Consider the following 19,729-nt stretch of genomic DNA (forward strand, 5'->3'; position numbering starts at 1 on the left):
GAAGGAATTTTGTAATTCTACAACCTTAGTAGGTTTCTGTTGTTTTTTAAAGTACATTCAGAAAATAAGGCAAAACAAAAGATGAATACAGAGGTGAGGGGGCATGCAAAACAAGTTCCTAAATAGATGACAGACCTTGTCCATTTACCTACATAGTTAGGATGGAAGCATATAATATTCCTCCTCCTCATTAGGCTAAGTAGTTTTCCACTGTTGTTCAACAAATAGGTAATAGTCTTTGGAAACAGTCATCCTAGGTTGTACAAAGTTTCTATATATATAGTTTGTTGCAAGTAACAAAACTACTTTTAAGACTCACTTCTTTCCCCTCCCCCCCAAATCTAGTCTGTATTTGTTTTGGTATGAATTTTTTGTTTTTATTTTTTGCAAAGCAGCATAGCAATAATCATGATTACAGGACTGCATGAGCTGTAAAAATCATTTGCATATTAGTAAGAATAAAGAAAACAGGAAGACAAGATTAACTCTTTAGAGAAACAACAACAAAAAACACGTAATATAGAGCTGATCAAATTCTGTGATCCCATCTCAAGCTTCCTGAGCCAGCTCTCTTTGGGGGTGACATCTATAAATACATATTCAAGAAATTCCTTAGATGATTAGCAAGTTTGGGGAATTACTGTTTTCTATTAGAATCACATTCTTTTAGTTGTCTCCTGTTTATAAGCCCTACACTCTAGCCTATTTGGTGTATTTGTTGGTTCATAAAAATGCCCAGCATTTATCATTTCTTGCTCATACTGATTTCTTAATCTGTAGAGCTTCATCCTTCTTGTGTCTCTTTGTCTTTGCAAATTCAGTGCATTACTCAAATCCCAACCCAGTATTACTTCCTGAGAGTCTTTTCAGCTGGAGATAGCTTCTTCCTGCTCAGACTACTTGTAATTCTTTTTCTTTTTGGAGACTGCGTCTCGCTCTGTCCCTAAGGCTGGAGTACAGTGGCACGATCTTAGCTCACTGCAACCTCTGTCTCCCAGGTTCAAGAGATTCTCACGCCTCAGCCTCCCCTGAATAGCTGGGATTACAGGCGCCTGCCACCATGCCCGGCTAATTTCTGTAATTTGTAGTAGAGACAGGGTTTCACCATGTTGGCCAGGCTGGTCTCGAACTCCTGACAACAGATGATCCGCCTGCCTTGGCCTCCCGAAGTGCTGGGGTTACAGACGTGAGCCATCGCACCCAGCCACTACTTGTATTTTTTAATGACACCTTTTAAATGTACTTATGGTATTTCCCCTATTAGAAGAGCTGGATTTGTAATCTCCAATGTATTCAGTGCTTACTATGTGCCAGGTACTACGCTAACTCTTTATATGCTCTTGTTTTGATGGGAAGTTTGCTAAATGAAAGCTAAACTAGAAATGTCTTCAAGATAACTAAAATAATAATAGCATGTTACGTTAGAAAACATTCTTGTTATAGTCTTAATTTTAATATTCAAAAATACTAAATTTTATAAAAAAATTACTTACCTGGCTTAAAAATAAATCTACTTTCCATCATCTTTATGATTTTAAAATATCAGAATGCTTATGATTACAGAAAAAACTAGAATAGAAAATTTAATTTTCTTATTACATGATAAAGAGACAATCCTCGAATTTGTAAAAACAGAAAAATTTTAGTTTTTATATAGTTTTATTAATAAGCATACACAGAAATGCTGATATACATACATTACATGTTCAAAGTGTCACGATAATATTCTGAAAAGTACAAAATTCAAATGTCTAAATTTTACATGGCAATGCAAAAGAAAAAATTAATAACAAATATATTTTATTAAAAACTTCATTTATCATGAAAATTAGTGAGATTACAAAGATTAAACTATAACTGAATTTCATACCCTAATGGGTCAAGTCCCTGGTCTAGGAGCATTAGAGAGGACTCTCTTAGCTTCTGCAGCAACTTCCTTAGCTCTTCCTTAGAAAATACCTGATTTTTAAAAAGAGAAATAAGAATGAGAACAAAGACAAGTATGAACTTAGTTAGCTAATCAATCTGATTTGCTTCATATAAGAAGAAATTCCTCTTTAAGATTTATGTAGCCAGAGGCTAGTAAATTAGAGTGGTTCAGGAATTTCAAGGCGAATTCTCAGAGTCAGTCTATATATTTCTAACTGCTTACAAATATATACACATTTTGGGAAAAAAGCATAAACATTAAAACAGGACTATTACTTTAAGAAAATCCAAGAACAATTACAAATGTAAACACATCTTCACAAAATATTACTACAGAGCATATCAAATCATTAAAATTTAAAACTACAATGCTCTAGAACTTACCAGGTACAGTTTGTGGCGCTCAGAGGATACCATATCTGCTAACTGTAGGCATTCCTGATACTGACCAGTACTGTGCAATATTGTATGAAGCAGAAAACACAACATTGGCAGACAAAGCTTTCTCAGTAAAACCATTTGATGTGTTCTTTCATGGTCTTCTTCAGCATCCTACAAACAGAGATCAATAAATCATTTTGACAATTTAAGCTAAAGATCCTTACAAAAAGAAAAGCTAAGTACTGAATCAAATCCAGAATGTAATTGGTAGATAAGATTTAACAGCAAAAAAGTATGAAGATGAACAAAGTAGACTACAGAGGTCAGAGGTATGACAGTGAAAATAAAATGCTTCTGCAATTGTATTTCTAATAAACTTACTGTGTCCTGAATAAAAACATGCATAAAAAGAATGAGTTAGAAACTGAACATCATCAGAGCAAAAATCAGAACAGAAAACAATCACCACTCCCTTGGATGTTTATACATATAAATCAAGATAGCTCTAAGAAGGCCTGAGAGGACACATCAGACTGACAGCAATGACTGTTGCTGGGAAAAAGAGGATATGGGGAGGGGCACACAGGGAGGGTCAACTTCACTGAAGACTACTTTGCTTATAAACAAGGAAAATGGAATTTATGATTTCTTCATATAATTTTTAAAAACAGAAAAACAGAACCTATAGATTTGAATAATACAATTAATGAGTCAGAACAGATATAGCAGGAAAACAAGTAAGAAAAACAATTGTCATTCCTTTATACATACACGGATCTTTCTTAAAATCGATGTGAACAGTAAAAGTACAGAAAAAGGAGTAAACCTCTTATGCCCACTACATTTACTTACAACAAATTTGAAAATTAAAATAATTAAAAAGTAATCAACCACATAATTTCTTTTTTTTTTCTTTTCTTTTTTTTACCTTTTTCTTCTTTTTTGAGACAGCGTATCTCTCTGTTGCCCAGTCTGGAATGCAGTGGTACAATCATGGCTCTCTGAAGCCTTGATCTCCGGGCTCAAGCGATCCTCCTACTTTAGCCTCCCAAGTAGCTAAGAACCACAGGCATATGCCACCATGCCTGGCTAATTTTTTTATTTTAAAAAAATAATAATTTTATTATTTGCAGAGATGGGGTCTCCCTATGTTGCCCAAGCTGGTATCAAACTCTTGGGCTCAAGTGATTCTCCTGCCTGGGCCTCCCAAAGTGCTGGGATTACAGGACTGACATACTACAATTTCTGAAATAGTCTTAAAAACAGAAAGGAAATCAATAGCACTAATAGTGCAGAAAAAGAAAAACAAAAAACATAAAAACAGGACAAGCTAAGATAATAAATGCTCCTTTGAAAAGCCTAATGGAATATCTAAAAATATATTCATGTGAGAGGCTATATTAAATTGCTAAAACATTTTTCAAATGAAGATGTAAGTGGAAGGGTTCATCAACAACAAAATATAATCTGGTAATTAATACCAAGGAGTAATTGTACTGATTTGGGCTAATTTAGGTCAGGTTTCCACACACAGGAAAAATTACTATCAATATTTTGGTCCTGTTTGAAGCATAAATACATAAAAGCAAATATTAAAGTGCTTCTTTACAAGGGAAGCACCTGTATTTCTTTCCTCAAATAGATACTTGCTACCTTCAGAGGTGGATTTTAAATACTTCAAGGTTTTACTTGTAATTCATATTAGTGATCCCAACCTAGAACCCAGTAAGAATAAGAGGACTGCTTCTTTCTGGACCTTTCCATTTGTGCTCCAATACAGTCTTTCTGTCTATGTTAAAGAGGCCGGGTGCCCCTCGCTTCTGACTCCCTGTTGCCTGAAAAGCAGCAGATTACTTTCTCATCTCATAGGATGGACCCAGACTTGCTTTTCCTAAATCCTGTTGCTGCCATAATATCAGAGTGTGCTGCAGGTAATCTCTTTGCTAATTATAATGAATTCTGATACTAGCGGGCAGGCTGCCAGCAACCATCCAGGGTAATGGCTGACAGACCCAGCAATTTGCTACAAGGAAAAGTAAATAGCTCTGCTACAACTGAAGACATTTTTCTCATCTGAATGAACAAAACCTTTGAAATAGCCCGTAAATATGTAAAACAGACAGATTATTTCCACTAGGGATATATAGTGTCTTGCAGGTGAGAAAAACTCAGTACCTAATATGTGTTGATAGCAAGAATTGATTGGTACTGTTATTACAGCTATTCCTAATCTGAAGACAGTACATTAACCTCAGTAACGCAATTATCATTCATTTACCAAGTACCACTGAAAGCCTCTCATGTGCTCAGCATTATTTTAAGTGCCAGAGTCAAAGAAATAAAGAAAACAAGGTTACTCCCTTCATGAAGGTTATATTCTAATGAGGGCAGACATAAAAAAGCAAATAATACATATTATATCAGATTGTGCTAAGTGCTATAAAGAAAACTAATGCAGGATATGGAGATTAAAAGGGACAGGTGTGTGTGTTATTTGTGTGTGTGTACACATGCATACATGCTATTTTAAATAGGGTGGTTGGGTTGGGGAGAGGTTCTTGAAAGAGATGAGATTTGAGCAGACCGCTGAAAGAAGTACAAAGTCATCCATGCACATATCTTGGCGAAGGAGCATTCTAGGCAGAGCGGAACCAGTGAAGAGGCCCAGAAGGCTAGGATATAGTGAGGGGAGAGCAGTAGGACACAAGATTAGGGGGTTAGTTTTAAAAAAAGAACAAAACAAAACAAAATTATGTATACTCTTGTACATCAAGAAAAGAAAGATTTTATTCCAAGTGCAATAAGAAGGCATCAGAAAGTTCTGAGTAAGAGAGTCGCATATATTCCATTCTGAAAGGGTCACTAGTCCATCTGCATAAGGAACAGGTTGTATAAAGAACAGTGAGAAGCCAGGGAAGACAGCAGAGGCTTGGACTAGAATGTACTAGAGGTAGAGGTAGTGAAAGGTAGGTAAAGATGATCTGCCTGCTCCATTTTCTCTGCCATCCCTCTGTGCCACCAGCCCCAACACTAAGGGGACTATTCCAGTTATTTAAAAACTTGAGGGGTAGCTATATAAAAACAGCACATAATGCTAGGGCTATTGCATACAGCTGTGCCTTGTACAAGGGTGGCTGGCCAAGCAAGTCAGTGGGGCTGAAATCTAGCCTATGTTCTGTTCTACAAGTTGTGTGCACTTGCCATGGAACCTATCTATGTAAGGGAAGGGAATTAAGTTTTCTTTTTTTTTTGAGACAGAGTCTCCCTCTGTTGCCCAGGCTGGAGTGCAGTGGTGCAATCTTGGCTCACTGAAACCTCCGCCTCCCTGGGTTCAATCGATTCTCCTGCCTCAGCCTCCCTAGTAGCTGAGGGATTCCAGGTGTGAGCCACCATACCCGGCTAATTTTTTGTATTTTTATTTTATGTTTTTGAGACAGAGGCTCGCTCCGTCGCCAGGCTGGAGTGCAGTGGCACGATCTCAGCTCACTGCAACCTCCGCCTCCCAGGTTCAAGCGATTCTTCTGCCTCAGCCTCCCAAGTAGCTGGGACTACAGGCACGTGCCACCATGCCTGGCTAGTTTTCTGTATTTTTAGTAGAGACGGGGTTTCACCACGTTGCCAGGATGATCTCAATCTCCTGACCTTGTGTTCCGCCCACCCTGGCCCCCCAAAGTGCTGGGATTACAGGCATGAGCCACTGTGCCCGGCCAATTTTTTGTATTTTTAGTAGAGACGGGGTTTCACTATATTGGTCAGGCTGGCCTCGAATTCCTGGCCTCATGTAACCCGCCCTCCTTGGCCTCCCAAAGTGCTGGGATTACAGGCATGAGCCACCGCTCCCAGCTAGAATTACAATTTTCTAATTCACATACAAGTGACATGTGTTAGCAGGAGCCTTGAACAGTGCCCTACGTCATCGACCATATAGGAGTATTAGGCTCAACAAAGGTGATTAAAATGTTATTAATCATTTAACTGTTCAACAAACCTCTTTTCTGGATTAGTTTTAAAGAAATAATTGAGACTGAATATTGATTTTTAAATCCCTGATGAAACAAAATGGTGTATCATTCATTGCCTTCCATCTCAACTCCATTTTTTTTTTTCTGAGACAGGGTCTCACTCTGTTACCTAGGCTGAAGTGCAGTGGCACGATCTCGGCTCACTGCAACCTCTGTCTCCTGGGTTCAGGCCATTCTCCTGCCTCAGCCTCTCTAGTGGCTGGGACTACAGGCATGCACCAACATACTGGGCTATTTTTTTTGTATTTTTAGTAGAAACGGGGTTTCACCATGTTGTCCAGGCTGGTCTGAAGCTCCTGACCTCAGGTGATCCACCCGCCTCAGCCTCTCAAAGTGCTCAGAGTACAGGCGTGAGCCACCACGTTTGACCTCAACTCCAATTTTACGAGACCCCAGACTATTTTGTGGCTTTCACTACCTAATCTACTTAATTAATAATTAGAATAGCAAAGATTTATGTATAAGTAAAGCATTGAAGTCTTTTCAAAATTTAAATGACACTTAATTAGCATTTTACAACATTAAAATTTTATCTTCAAAAGAATCAGCATGAATCAGATGAGAAAGGTTTTGCCAGAGGAACCTGTGGAAGGTTTAAAACAAGTCAAGGGAGTTCTATTATGAACGTTAGGATAAAAAGTGGAGACTCGGCTGGGCACAGTGGCTCACACCTGTAATCCCAGGCACTTTGGGAGGCCAAGGAAGGTGGGTCACCTGAGGTCAGGAGTTCAAGACCAGCCTGGCCAACATGGTGAGATCCCATCTCTACTAAAAATACAAAAATTAGCTGGGCATGGTGGCAGATGCCTGTAATCCCAGGTACTTGGGAGGCTGAGGCAAGAGAATCTGGGAGGCGGAGGTTGCAGCGAGCCAAGGTTGTGCCACTGCACTCCAGCCTGGGCGACAAGAGCAAAACTCTTTCTCAAAAAAAAAAAAAAAAAAAGGTAGAGACACAGTGACTCATGCCTGTAATCCCAGCACTTTGGGAGGCCAAGGGGGGAGGACAGCTTGAGGCTAGGAATTCAAGACCAGCTTGGGCAACACAGCAAGATATTGTCTCAAAAAAAAAAAAAAAAGTCAGGCATGGTGGCATGTGCTTGTTGTCCTAGCTACTGGGGAGGCTGACGCAGAAGGACTGCTTGAGCCCAGAAGTTTGAGGCTGCAGTGAGCTATGATCAAGCCACTGTCCTCCAGCCTGGGTGGCAGAGCAAGATGTTGTCTCTAAAACAAAAAAAGAAAAAATAAAGTGGAGACATTTGAGATAATTACTCCATCAGTAATAGTGGCAAATAGGGGCTCAAATTTAGTTCAGTCCCGCCTCTAATGTTTTTCCTTCTGGTCAGAGAGGCAAAGCAAAACAAAACAAAACAAAACAAAACAAAACAAAATGCAGCAGCTAAAATTAAAGAAGAAGTATTAAACAGATGAGGATATGAAGAATAGCAAAAGGAAAGATACCAAGAACACTCCTATCATTTTCTTTGTTCAAAATAATACATTGAATATCCAAGAAGCTAGCCTTTCCAGTTCTCAGACAGCTCATCAGGTCTACAGAGGATAAACTAAGCTACTCACTGTTTCTGTCATGCACCAAGATCAGGCTGCAATGTCTTTCCCTTATATGACTATTATCTCAGTATCCTTCCTTTCCCCATCTCAGCTCATCCATATTCTACCAGTATGTTCAAGATTCAGTTAAATGTTATACATTTCAAGCATACTTTCCAGTTCCCTTTCAGGTGGAAACAATCTTTTCTTTTCCGGTACTCAGAAAATACTTAACTTGTGCCTTTCTTATGGCACTTAATACTTCTGTAACTGGTTCTCAACACAGGCTATATATTATATTAAAGCACTCCAGGTGATTAAAAAAACAAAAACAAACCCCTGCCCTACCTCAGACCAATTACACCAGAATCTCTGGGAGTAGAACCCTGTAGTATTCTTTTTTTTTTTTTTTTTTTTTTTTTGAGATGGAGTCTCGCTCTGTCGCCCAGGCTGGAGTGCTGTGGCCGGATCTCGGCTCACTGCAAGCTCCGCCTCCTGGGTTCACGCCATTCTCCTGCCTCAGCCTCCTGAGCAGCTGGGACTACAGGCGCCCACCACCTCGCCCGGCTAGTTTTTTGTATTTTTTAGTAGAGACGGGGTTTCACCGTGTTAGCCAGGATGGTCTCGATCTCCTGACCTCGTGATCCACCCGACTCGGCCTCCCAAAGTGCTGGGATTACAGGCTTGAGCCACCGCGCCCGGCCCCCTGTAGTATTCTTAAAAAGTTTGCCAGGTCATTAAAATGGACAGCCCAGAGGTGAGAGCCCCTACCTTAGCTATGCCTTACTGATACTACTCGAGTTATCTTTATATCTGTAAATGGAGTCACATACATGTATAATTAAATTTTTAGCTCCAGAATTTTTAAAAATTAAATTTTTGTATCCTGTGTGAACATAGTAAATGTGAACTAACAGTTTATCCAAGAATCAAATATTCCCATTCCCTAGCTAGTATTTTCAATTTAGCTTAAAATATGGGATTTAGCTATATCTACAATTATGTAAAATCTGTAGATGCTCCCATTTAGAGACAGAACATTTTAAAAAAAACATGGTGAGTGTTTCGGTTTTTGGCTATAAATAATGCACACAGCTTACCTCTCTAACATCCACCATCCACCCTCCATCAACAAACAACAAGACGTTATACATTTTCTCCTTTACATCAGCAGTTAGGGCATCCAAATGCCCTTTCCAAATACCAAAATCCATCTGCAAAACAAACACAAGGCAGACATATAATGTATAAAACCCAATAAATAATGTATTTGTAAAGTACAGACAGGAACATACATATAGAACATCATAAAGAGTTGACGTTTCAGTGTGCCAAATACAAAAATAAGTATTAACAGACTGCAGTTAAATAAAATGCTAAAACGTTAACTTTGTAAATGAATGTTCATGTCACCTGAAGGCATTTTTCATGTTTGGTTAATTACCTACAGAAAAGTAACTAAACAGATTGTGTCTTCCAAAGCAGGACATTAACAGGAAGATTACCTGTTATGATAGAAAGATAGTGCTGAAGAAATGATCTATTTAAATATACAACATACATTTATAAGATACAATAGGCACATCCCAAATCCATATTTAACTTACTTCATATTTCTTTTCTTTGTGTTCATGAGCCACTTTCTCAGTAAAAGTTGGTTGAGGTATCAAAGTAGGTTTTTGTGGAACTGAATTCATATGCTTAAACCACTCATTAAAGGTTTCATGGGCTTCCTAAAATGTAAAATAAAAAACCAAAATATAAAATAACAAAAGTTTTCACTTTTATCGTTTCTCCAAAATTTTTAACATTTGATTCTTAGAAATAATTTTGCAGCATCAAGAAATAAAACTGTTCAATATGTATTTTGCCTCCAAAAATTCATATCATGAATAAATGTTTTGTCAAGTGACAAACAAGGTATATATATTGTGTTTTCTGGCATATTCTCCGATATCAGCACCCTGACTGTATATGTATCTTGACATTTATCACTCTGTAACATAGGCATGTGTACTTGTCTTCTTAACTAGCCTATTAGTTTTTAGAGGGCAAGGATAGGGTGCTATCCACAGATTTGGCCCTACTACCTAACCCACTATAATTATGTAATTATTTATTGAATAAAATTTTTTTTTGTTTTTGAGACAGGACCTTGCTCTGTCACCCAGGCTGGAGTGCATGATCTAATGAAGATAAGGCATCATCTCCACTCACTGCAGCCTCAACTCCCTGGGCTCATGTGATCCTCCCACCTCGGCCTCTCAAGTAGCTGGGACTACAAGTACATGCTACCATGCCTGGCTAATTTTGTTTTTATTTTTTTGTAGAGATGGGGGAGTCTCACTGTGTTGCTCAGGCCAGTCTTGAACTCCCAGGCTCAAGCGATCCTCTTGCCTTGGCATCCAAAGTGTTGGGATTATAGGCGTGAGACACTGCATCTGGCCTTGAATGAATTTTGAATGAGTATGTTGCTATTTCAGTCATAACAAACCTACAGCATCTTGCTTTTTCTCAGTTATTGAAAAAGCAGAAATTTAAAGCTGAGATATGCATTCACAAAATCTTAAGAAAACATAACTTCCAGACATCATAGACACTATCTACCATGTGAGATGATCTTGGTTGGTTAGCATCGATTAGAGAATCATGCTAATGAAGATAAGGTCATGATGTCAGTCCCCTTGTGGATGAGTCAGCACTACAGTCATAAGAGAGGTAAGATGAACCAACACTACTTCTAGAAAAAAGTTCAAACTCTGAGAGTGAATCCGAAAAATCATCATGAAGATAGGCACATTTGCGGCTTTCTTTACAGTCTCACCAAATAAGCTCTGATGCACAAATGTTCTCTGATAGCATTATCATCTTCAGCAGGAAGTGGACTTTCCATTCCTTGTTCCTCCCACTGATTATAGATTTCTGCTATAGAATCCTGAGGAATTTTCACAAATACTTCTTTTGCAGCTTCGTGCTTTTTTGATGCTGTGAAAAAAGATACACAATTTTGAATACCCATGGACTTCCCTGTAATGGTTTCTAAAGGAGTCAAATCACCGGTTTACAAATTTTACAGTGATCTGTATCTATTTCAGGGCCCAAAGCACTCTGTTAAAAGTCTTGGTGATCTTTCTACCTGATAGACTGGCTTTTTCCTATCTCAATGTGATACTATCACAAAAGGATACACCAAATGCAGTTACTTTTACATACTTCTATGTCTTGAAGCAATTCATTTTTCAAAGTCTGATAGCCTTGAGATTATTTGCAAAATTGATTAAGATAATGAAAATTCACCGTTAAAATGTTTTGTTTCATAATACCAGGTTTGATAAACAGTGGCTGGTTTTTCCCTCCCCATGGAAGGATCAAAAACCCCCCAAATTCAAAAATACATGAATTTGAATAAAATTGTTTTAAAAAAGAAAAAAAAGTCTGGGTGTGGTGGCTCATGCCTATAATCCCAGCACTTCAGGAGGCCAAGGTGGGAGGATTGCTTCAAGGCCAGGAGTTCGAGACCTGCCTAGGCAACACAATGAGAACCCATCTCTAGAAAAAAATTTTTAAAAATATAGGTGGGTGTGGTGGCAGGTGCCTGTAGTCCCAGCTACTTGGGAGGCTGAGGTAGAAAGAAGAATGGCACCCAGGAGTTTGAAGCTGCATAAAAATATAGCATACCCAAGAATTTTCTCATAATTGCATTGCCTTGTTTCAGTGCTTCTGCCCTCTGCGCTGGGTCAAATACCAACCAGTCAATTACATCAATTTTTAAACGATCCTCCTATTTATGAAAGGGGAAAAAAAGAAAAAGGAACATCAGGGTTTTTTTTTTTTAAAGATATTCTACAAATTAGTAGAATTAACTTACACCTGTACTTCCAGTAAACATCATTTTCCCTCAAGTTATACAAAATTATGAAAGCATCTAACTTTCCTTAGTGTATTTTCATATTTAACAGCTCTCTATTAAATTATAGAAAATACTGCTGGGCATGCTGGCTCACACCCGTAATCCTAGCACTTTGGGAGGCCAAGGAGAGCGGATCCCTTGAGCTCATGAGTTTGAGACCAGCCTGGGTAACATGGCAAAACCCCTTCGCTACAAGGAATACAAAAAATTAGCTGGGCATGGTGGCACATGCCTGTAATCCCAGCTACTCGGGAGACCAAGGGAGGGTGGCTTGAGCCTAGAAGGCGAAGGTTGCAGTGAGCAGAGATAGCTCCACTGCACTCCAGCCTTGGTAATAGAGCTAGACCTTGTTGTCTCAAAAAAATAAAAATAAAAATAAATTATAGAAAAAACTTACTGGATTATTAATCTGGAATTATATATTGTATGCCTCACCCATTTAACCATGTGATTCCTTTAAATGCTACTCTAAGATAGTTTTCTTAGGTATAATTTTCTATTTCTCTCTGAAAATATGAGTAAGCAAGCTACATAAGTTAGTGATTCAATCAAGTATTTAAAATAACCTGATGAGCAACAAGCCAAAGCTGAGATTTTTTTCTATTAAGAAGCTCCTTTAACATACTACTATAAGTAATCCTTTATGTAAGACTTTAAATTTAAAAGGTCTGGGCTGACAAAGAAACATTCTTAAAAAAGAAAAACTAATGTACTACTTCTTTTACAAAGGGAGAAGTTCAGCAAGGAATAACATAAAAGATTATTAGAAGTTACACAACACCTCTGCCCCCCATCCCAAATTACCTCAGTAGTGCCAGTATCTAGGGCTGGAGCCAGGTCATGATGACTAAATTCACCATTATCTTTCTTTCGAATATTCTCAACTACAGTTTTTGTTATTGTTGCAACATCCAAATCTAAATAATTTTTTGAAGCAACAAAAAACAGATTAATAATTGATAGTAATATTTTCTAAACAGTCATAATGATTCAGTAAATTTGGAACAATAATTCCTTAAAATAAAATATGTAAAATATGAAAGATATTTATACAAAAGAAAATGCCAAAATTAAAAGATATTTTATATGAGTTACAGCATAAGTAACTTTAGTCCTAAAACAAAAATTCCCTGAAAATTTTATTCCTTTTTTCCCCTCAACAGAAATAAGATTTAAAACTAGAAGGATAAATGTTACTACAGCCAAAATGAGTATTTGCCTACAAAGGCCAAAATGAATATTTGCCTACAAAGGCCAAAAGACAAACTTTTCAACCATTTTTACCTGCTTCTTTAGCCAACTCCAGGCAATGGTGGCGCTGTTCAAATTCTGTAACACTTTCCAAAAATAATGCATACTGGGCAACAGCTAGGTCTTGAGGCAAATGACAGGTATAAAATGCTATGAGATTTGTATGTTTCTCTCTTATTAAAAGCTAAAAAATAGAAAAAGATCAAAGTATGTCATAATAAAATAAAAAATTTACTTCAAAATTTCAAATGTATTCAGGAAAGGTTCATACAGATGTGGATTTGTGTTGCTAACAGAATAATTTTATTTTATATTTATTTATTTGTTTGAGACAGGGTCTCACTCTGTCACCCAGGCTGGGGTACAGTGGCATGGTCATGGCTCACTGCAACCTGTCTCCCGGGCTCAGGTGATCCTCCCACCTCAGCCTACCGAGTAGGTGGGACTACAGGTGCATGCCACCACGCCCTGCTAATTTTTTGTATTTTTTTAGTAGATACAGCTTTTCACTATGCTACCCAGGCTGGTCTCAAACTCCTGGGCCCAAGTTATCTGCCCACCTTGGCCTCCTAAAGTACTGGGATTATAGGCATGGGCCCCTGTGTCCAGCCTAGAATAATTTTAAATTCCAAAAGTGAGTACAGTTGGCTCTTAAACAGCATAAGTTTGAACTGTGTGGGTCCACTTATAAGTGGATTTTTTCCAATAAATATATTGGAAAATTGGCTGGGTATGGTGGCTCACGCCTGTAATTCCAGTACTTTGGGAGGCTGAGGCAGAAGTATCACTTGAGACCAGGCCTGGTAGCTCCTACCTGTAATCCCAGCACTTTGGGAGGCCAAAGTGGCAGGCTTTGGGATGTTGAGGCAGGGAGATCACCTAAGGCCAGGAGTTCGAGACCAGCCTGGCCAACAAGATGAAACCCTGTCTCTACTAAAATACAAAAATTAGCCAGGCATGGTGGAACATGCCTGTAATCTCAGCTACTCAGGAGGCTGAGGCAGGAGAATCACTTGAACCTGGGAGGTGGGTTGCAGTGAGCTGAGATCATGCCACTGCACTCCACATTCCAGCCTGGGTGACAGTGAGACTCTCTCTCTCAAAAAAAAGGTAGTATCACCTGAGGCCAGGAGTTTGAGATTAGCCTGGCCAACATAGTGAGACCTAGTGTCTACAAAGAAAAATAAAAAATAAGTTTGCTGGCCATGGTGGCGGCATGTGTCTATAATACCAGCTACTTGGGAGGTTGAGGGGAGAAGACTGTTTGAGCCCACGAGTCTGAGGTTACAATAGGCTATGATCTAGCCAGTCAACTCTAGCCTGGGTGACAGAACAATATCCTATCTCTAAATAAATAAATACATTAATTTAAATATATTATATATATATTAGAACATTTTTTGGAGATTTGTGATAATTTGAAAAAAACTCACACTTGAACCTGAGAGGCAGAGGGTACAGTGAGCTAAGATTGCGCCATTGCACTCCAGCCTGGGCGAGAGAGTGAGACTCCGTTTCCAAAAAAAAAAAAAAAAAAAAAGACTCACAAACAAAGTAATAGCCTAGAAATACTGAGTAAATTAAGAAAAAGCTAGGTAGGCCGGGTGAGGTGGCTCACACCTGTAATCCCAGCACTTTGGAAGGCCGAGGCTGGTGGATCACCTGAGGTCAGGAGTTTGAGACTAGTCTGGCCAACGTGGTGAAACCCTGTCCCTATTAAAAATACAAAATTAGCCAGGCGTGGTGGTGCACGCCTGTAATATCAGCTACTTGGGAGGCTAGGCCAGAGAATCGCTTGACCCCTGGGAGGCAGAGGTTGCAGTGACAGTGAGCCAAGATCATGCCACTGCACTCCAGCTTGGGCATCAAAGTGAGACTCCATCTCACAAAAAAAAAAAAAAAAAAACACAAAAAACACAAAAAACAAAACAAAACAAAACAAAAAAAACTAGGTATGTCATAAATCCATTATATGTAGATTCTGGTTTACTTTATCACTTACCACTATAAAATATATATGAATCTATTATAAAAAGTTAAAATTTATCAAAACATACATATACATTTGCAGACCATACATTGTGGTCTAGAGAAATGTAAACAAGCATACAGATGCCATATTAAATCATAACTGCATAAAACTAACTGTAGTAGGTGTTTGGACAAACGGAGGCAAGATGGCGCACTTCTGGGTTCTTCATCACCAACTTCTCCCGCGCGCGCGAAAATGTAGCCGGCGCCCGGGAAGTTGCAGATCAACCGGGCATGCGCCAGGTGACGTCAATCCGAAGAGACCAAGATTTACCTGGCCTCACCTACGGAACGCCCCCCAACACGCCCATGCCCCGCCTATTGCCCTCCCACTCCCAGAAAAGCCGCTCCCGGCAGGCGCGCCGTGCGGACTTCCTCAGCCCCCAACTCCTGTGGGGACTGCATCAGGAACTCCGCCCAAGAGCTCCACCGGGCGACTCTCTCGGCCTCTTTTGCCGGAGGCCGACAGACCTCACCCTCCACACCTTCTTCCCTGAAGCTAGGTGACCAAAAAATAAATTTGCAGTTTTGCTCCTAGCCTTGCCTACTCGCTGGTTCTTTTGTGCTCACTCTGGTGGTCTTAGAAAAACAAATCAGTAGGTACTATACTACTGTAATAATTTTATAGCTACTTCCTGCCACTACTGGGGTGAGTTCAAGTGCTGTGAGTATCCATTTAAAATGCCATGTGATGCTAATCATCTCTGAAGAGTAGCTGGTCTCTTCAGTTGCACACTGCAATAAAAAGTAATCTTTCCCAGGTCTCCTATTTTTTTAGTGCAATACTATAAACCCTTAACAGCATGAGAGCCATACAAAGTGCCAGTACTGATACTGGAAGTTCTCCCAAGAAGCAGAGAAAAGTCATGAGATTACAAGAAAAAGGTGAATTGCTTGATATACCGTAGATTGAGGTCTGTAACTGTGGTTGTCCATTTCAAACAGACAATTCATCTTGTAAACAGACAACATAAACTTACAGTATTAACGGGTACAGTATAGTACTATAAATGAAGTTTCTCTTCCTTATGATTTTTATTATTTATTCTTTTTTTAACAGGCCAGGTGTGGTGGTTCATGCCTGTAATCCCAGCACTTTGGGAGACCGAGGAGGGTGGATCATGAGGTCAGGCGTTCAAGATCAGCCTGGCTAACATAATGAAACCCCATCTCTACTAAAAATACAATTAGCCAGGCATGGTGGCGGACGCCTTTAATCCCAGATACTCAGGAGGCTGAGGCAGGAGAACCACTTGAACCTGGGAGGTAGAGGCTGCAGTGAGCCAAGATCGTGCCACTGCACTCCAGCCCGGTTGACAGTGTGACACCCTGTCTCAAAAAAAAAAAAGGACAGGTTTTCACTGTTGCCCAGGCTAGTCTCGAACTCCTAGGCTCAAGTGATCCACCCACCTCGGCTTCCCAAAGTGCTGGGATTACAGGCACAAGCCACCATGCCTGGCCTGATTGGTTTTTTTTTTTCAGATGTTCTCACTCTGTCACCCAGCTGGAGGCAGTGTTGAGATCATAGCTCACTGCAACCTCCAACTCCTGGGCTCACTCAATCTTCCTGCCTCAGCCTCCCGAGTAGCTGGGTTTATAGATATGAACCACTGTGCCCGGCTAATTTTAAAACATTTTTTGTAGTAGAGAGAGGGGTCTCCCTATGTTGCCCAGGCTGATCTCAAACTTCTGGACTCAAGCAATCCTCCCGCCTCTGCCTCCCAAAGTATTGAGATTACAGGTATGAGCCACCTCGCCAAGCCTCTTATGATTTTCTTAGTAATGTTTTCTTTTCTCTAGCTTACATTATTGTAATAATACAGTACAGTTCAGCTTTGAACAACACGGGATTGAACTGTGCAGGTCCACTTATGCACAAATTTTTTTCAACTCAACTTAGAAAATACAGTATTATCTGGATGTGAAATCTGCAAATATGGAAGGCAGATTTTTCATATATGCAGGTTCTGCAGGGCCAACTGTGGGACATGAGTATACAAAGATTTTGTTATATGTGGGGGTCCTGGAGCCAGTCCCCCAAGTATACTGAGGGGATGACTATATATAATACATGTAATACACAAAATGTGTTAATTGTGTGTTTATGTTATTGGTATGATTTCTGGTCAGCGGTAGGGTACCAGTAATTAAGTTTTTGGGGAGTCAAAAGTTATAGTGAATTTTTTATTGTGCAGGGCGGGTGGGTTGTTTTCCTAATCCCTGCATTGTTCAAAGGTCAACTGTGCTGATAATTAAAAGATCACTTATGGATTCTGATGCTTTCTTACCATTGAGAATTAAAATAGTATCATTCTGAGTTTTGTTTTCATTAAAATAGTAAAAAACAATCAGGTTGTAGGTTCTCAAAGTTTACCTGTATGTATGTCTTTAAAACTTCAATAGAAACTTCTTCCTTCGTAGGAAAAAAAGACATAATTATAAATACAACTGCTTATATGAAAGAGTAATATAATTTTTAATACAAATTTCACTATTAAATAATTCAATAATTGTAATGTTTACCACTGAGCAGTAAGTATACACCAAGCTAAGTGCTTACCAAAATTCATCTACTGCCTGATTTAACCTTACCATAACTCTTTTTGGGTAGTTACTATTATTGTTCACATTTTACAGAGGATGAAATTAAGACCAGGGAAGTTTTATTTACCCAGAGTTACACAGATAGAAGCTGCTGAATAAGGGTATAAACTCAGGACTCTTACTCCAAAGCCCAAGCTTTCAACTACTTTATCATTCACTTTCTACATGTACTCTGACCAAAATGTTATCTTCCTTTTTAGAAAAAAAGCAACAAAACAACAACCAACAAAGTTTTAAAATCTCACATAGAACTCACTTTGTTTAGTTAGCTTAGCTGGTTGATTTAAAGCTGGGTACAGACAAGGATAAAATTATGAATCTATTAAAAATCAGTTAGCCAACAGCATTCTGTGGCCACAGAGTAGAACCCTAAAGGGCCACTCTCAGTGAGTTATCATTGAGTGACTATACAAGACTATATAAGACTTTTGATTCCTTATCACCATTTCTAGAAAACAATAACAAAAAAAGTAGTATTTTCTTGACAATAGGTATATAGCATCAACATTACAGAGAAGAAGAAATCGTTCATTTTTATATACCTTGGTCTGTAGTCCCAGAGTACGGAAAAACAAAATGAGGTGAGTCATAAAGCGAAGGAGGTGTCCAGGTAGATTGTTTCTGCTTTTGGAAAGCCATTTGCTGAACTCATCCATCAAACCTACAAGCCATTAAAGTGAAGATTCAACGATAGGAATAAAATCAAAAGAAAAAAATAAACATTACCAAGAATATTTACTTCACTCCTATAGTGCTTTAAAGTCACTGTCTCATAATTAATAGCCATGATATAACTCTACACCCTCTTAAACAGAGTCTGGGTTCAATCCAAACTTTATTTTATAAAAACCAAATGAAAGGTCACCTCTCACATAAAGTAAATAGTTGCATTCAAATAGGTCAATATTTAGCAAGATTAAAAGATATGGTAAGTCACATGCATTGTTTGGATAACTTTAAAAAATTACTATAAGACAATGAAGAACTCATAAAGAGTAAAATAAAACTGGCTGGGTGCAGTCGCTCATGCCTGTAATACAATGTCTATAACATATAGCGCTTTAGGAGGCCAAGGAGGGCAGATCACCTGAGGTCAGGAGTTGGAGACCAGCCTGGCCAACACGGTGAAACCCCGTCTCTACTAAAAATACAAAACTTAGCCAGGCATAGCAGTGCACACCTGTAACCCCGGTTACTCATGAGGCTGAGACTGGAGGATCTTGTGAACCCAAGAGACAGAGGTTGCAGTGAGCTGAGATTGCGCTACTGCACTCCAGTCTGGGTGACAGAGTGAGACTTTGTCTCAAAAAAAATAAAACAAAACAAAAAAAACACAAAGTAAAATAAAACCATATCTTACCATCAATGTCTCCCAGGATAAGAAACTTTTGAACTATATGATAATGTTCTTGATTCTCTTCCAGAACTCTCTGAAAAAAAAGTTTTTAATTTTCCATAAATCTTCTAGTGGTCATTCTGTAGTATATATTCATTGTTAAACTAAAAATGTTAGAACTTTTGAAAGAACATATAAAAAGAAAAAGTTGGAAATAAAGGGCCTTAGAAAGATCAAAACAAAATAAAACATGGAAAGGATACTGCCTTTGGAATATACTCATAGCTTACAAATCCAGAACTGAAAAGCATCTTTGAAAGTAGAGACCTATGTTATAACAATTTAATCTCTCAATGGTATTAAACTTTTGTTCCTATCCTTGGCACTACACATGGTGGACCAGAAAGGAAGAACTCATGTGATCTAAGCAAAAAAAACTATTAAGATTTCTTTCAACACGAGCAGCAGTACTTGAAAGTATTCTTTGAGTATTCTCTTCTGTACATGGCACCAAGGGTGAAAAAAAACAAAATAGTGATCAGGTACAGAGTACAGAAAACCTTTTCTAACTTACTTGCAGCTTGATTTTTTTGAAGAATGTAGTTCATTTTTTGTTGTCAAACATATTTCAATTTTTATTTAGTTGGCTGTCTAAATATTCTTTCAGCATTTATTCATTTTTACATTCAAACCTTTGCTCTATCTGTAATTTATTTT

The 19,729-nt window shown here is 38.6% G+C and overlaps 1 protein-coding gene across 4 annotated transcripts in view; it reads right to left on the reverse strand.

Moving 5' to 3' along the window:
* Positions 1–1,622: 1,622 nt before the first annotated feature.
* The window catches only part of NUP107 (nucleoporin 107), a 57,400-nt gene continuing 39,293 nt past the window's right edge, over positions 1,623–19,729 (reverse strand). For 3 of the 4 annotated variants that reach the window (XM_033221328.1, XM_033221329.1, XM_033221330.1), the window contains exons 18-28: positions 19,037–19,106; positions 18,219–18,337; positions 17,447–17,485; positions 13,075–13,225; positions 12,595–12,707; positions 11,559–11,661; positions 10,705–10,865; positions 9,488–9,613; positions 8,981–9,094; positions 2,314–2,481; positions 1,623–1,959 (exon numbers count right to left, since the gene is read on the reverse strand). In XM_033221328.1, coding sequence (XP_033077219.1) covers positions 1,852–1,959; positions 2,314–2,481; positions 8,981–9,094; positions 9,488–9,613; positions 10,705–10,865; positions 11,559–11,661; positions 12,595–12,707; positions 13,075–13,225; positions 17,447–17,485; positions 18,219–18,337; positions 19,037–19,106 — 1,272 coding nt within the window. In that variant the 3' untranslated portion in view covers positions 1,623–1,851. The remainder of the gene's footprint in view (positions 1,960–2,313; positions 2,482–8,980; positions 9,095–9,487; positions 9,614–10,704; positions 10,866–11,558; positions 11,662–12,594; positions 12,708–13,074; positions 13,226–17,446; positions 17,486–18,218; positions 18,338–19,036; positions 19,107–19,729) is intronic. The other variant, XM_033221331.1, reaches the window with a different exon arrangement.

The sequence above is a fragment of the Trachypithecus francoisi genome, unplaced genomic scaffold (genome assembly GCF_009764315.1).
Source record: "Trachypithecus francoisi isolate TF-2019V2 unplaced genomic scaffold, Tfra_2.0 Lachesis_group11, whole genome shotgun sequence".
NCBI classification, from domain to species: domain Eukaryota; kingdom Metazoa; phylum Chordata; class Mammalia; order Primates; family Cercopithecidae; genus Trachypithecus; species Trachypithecus francoisi.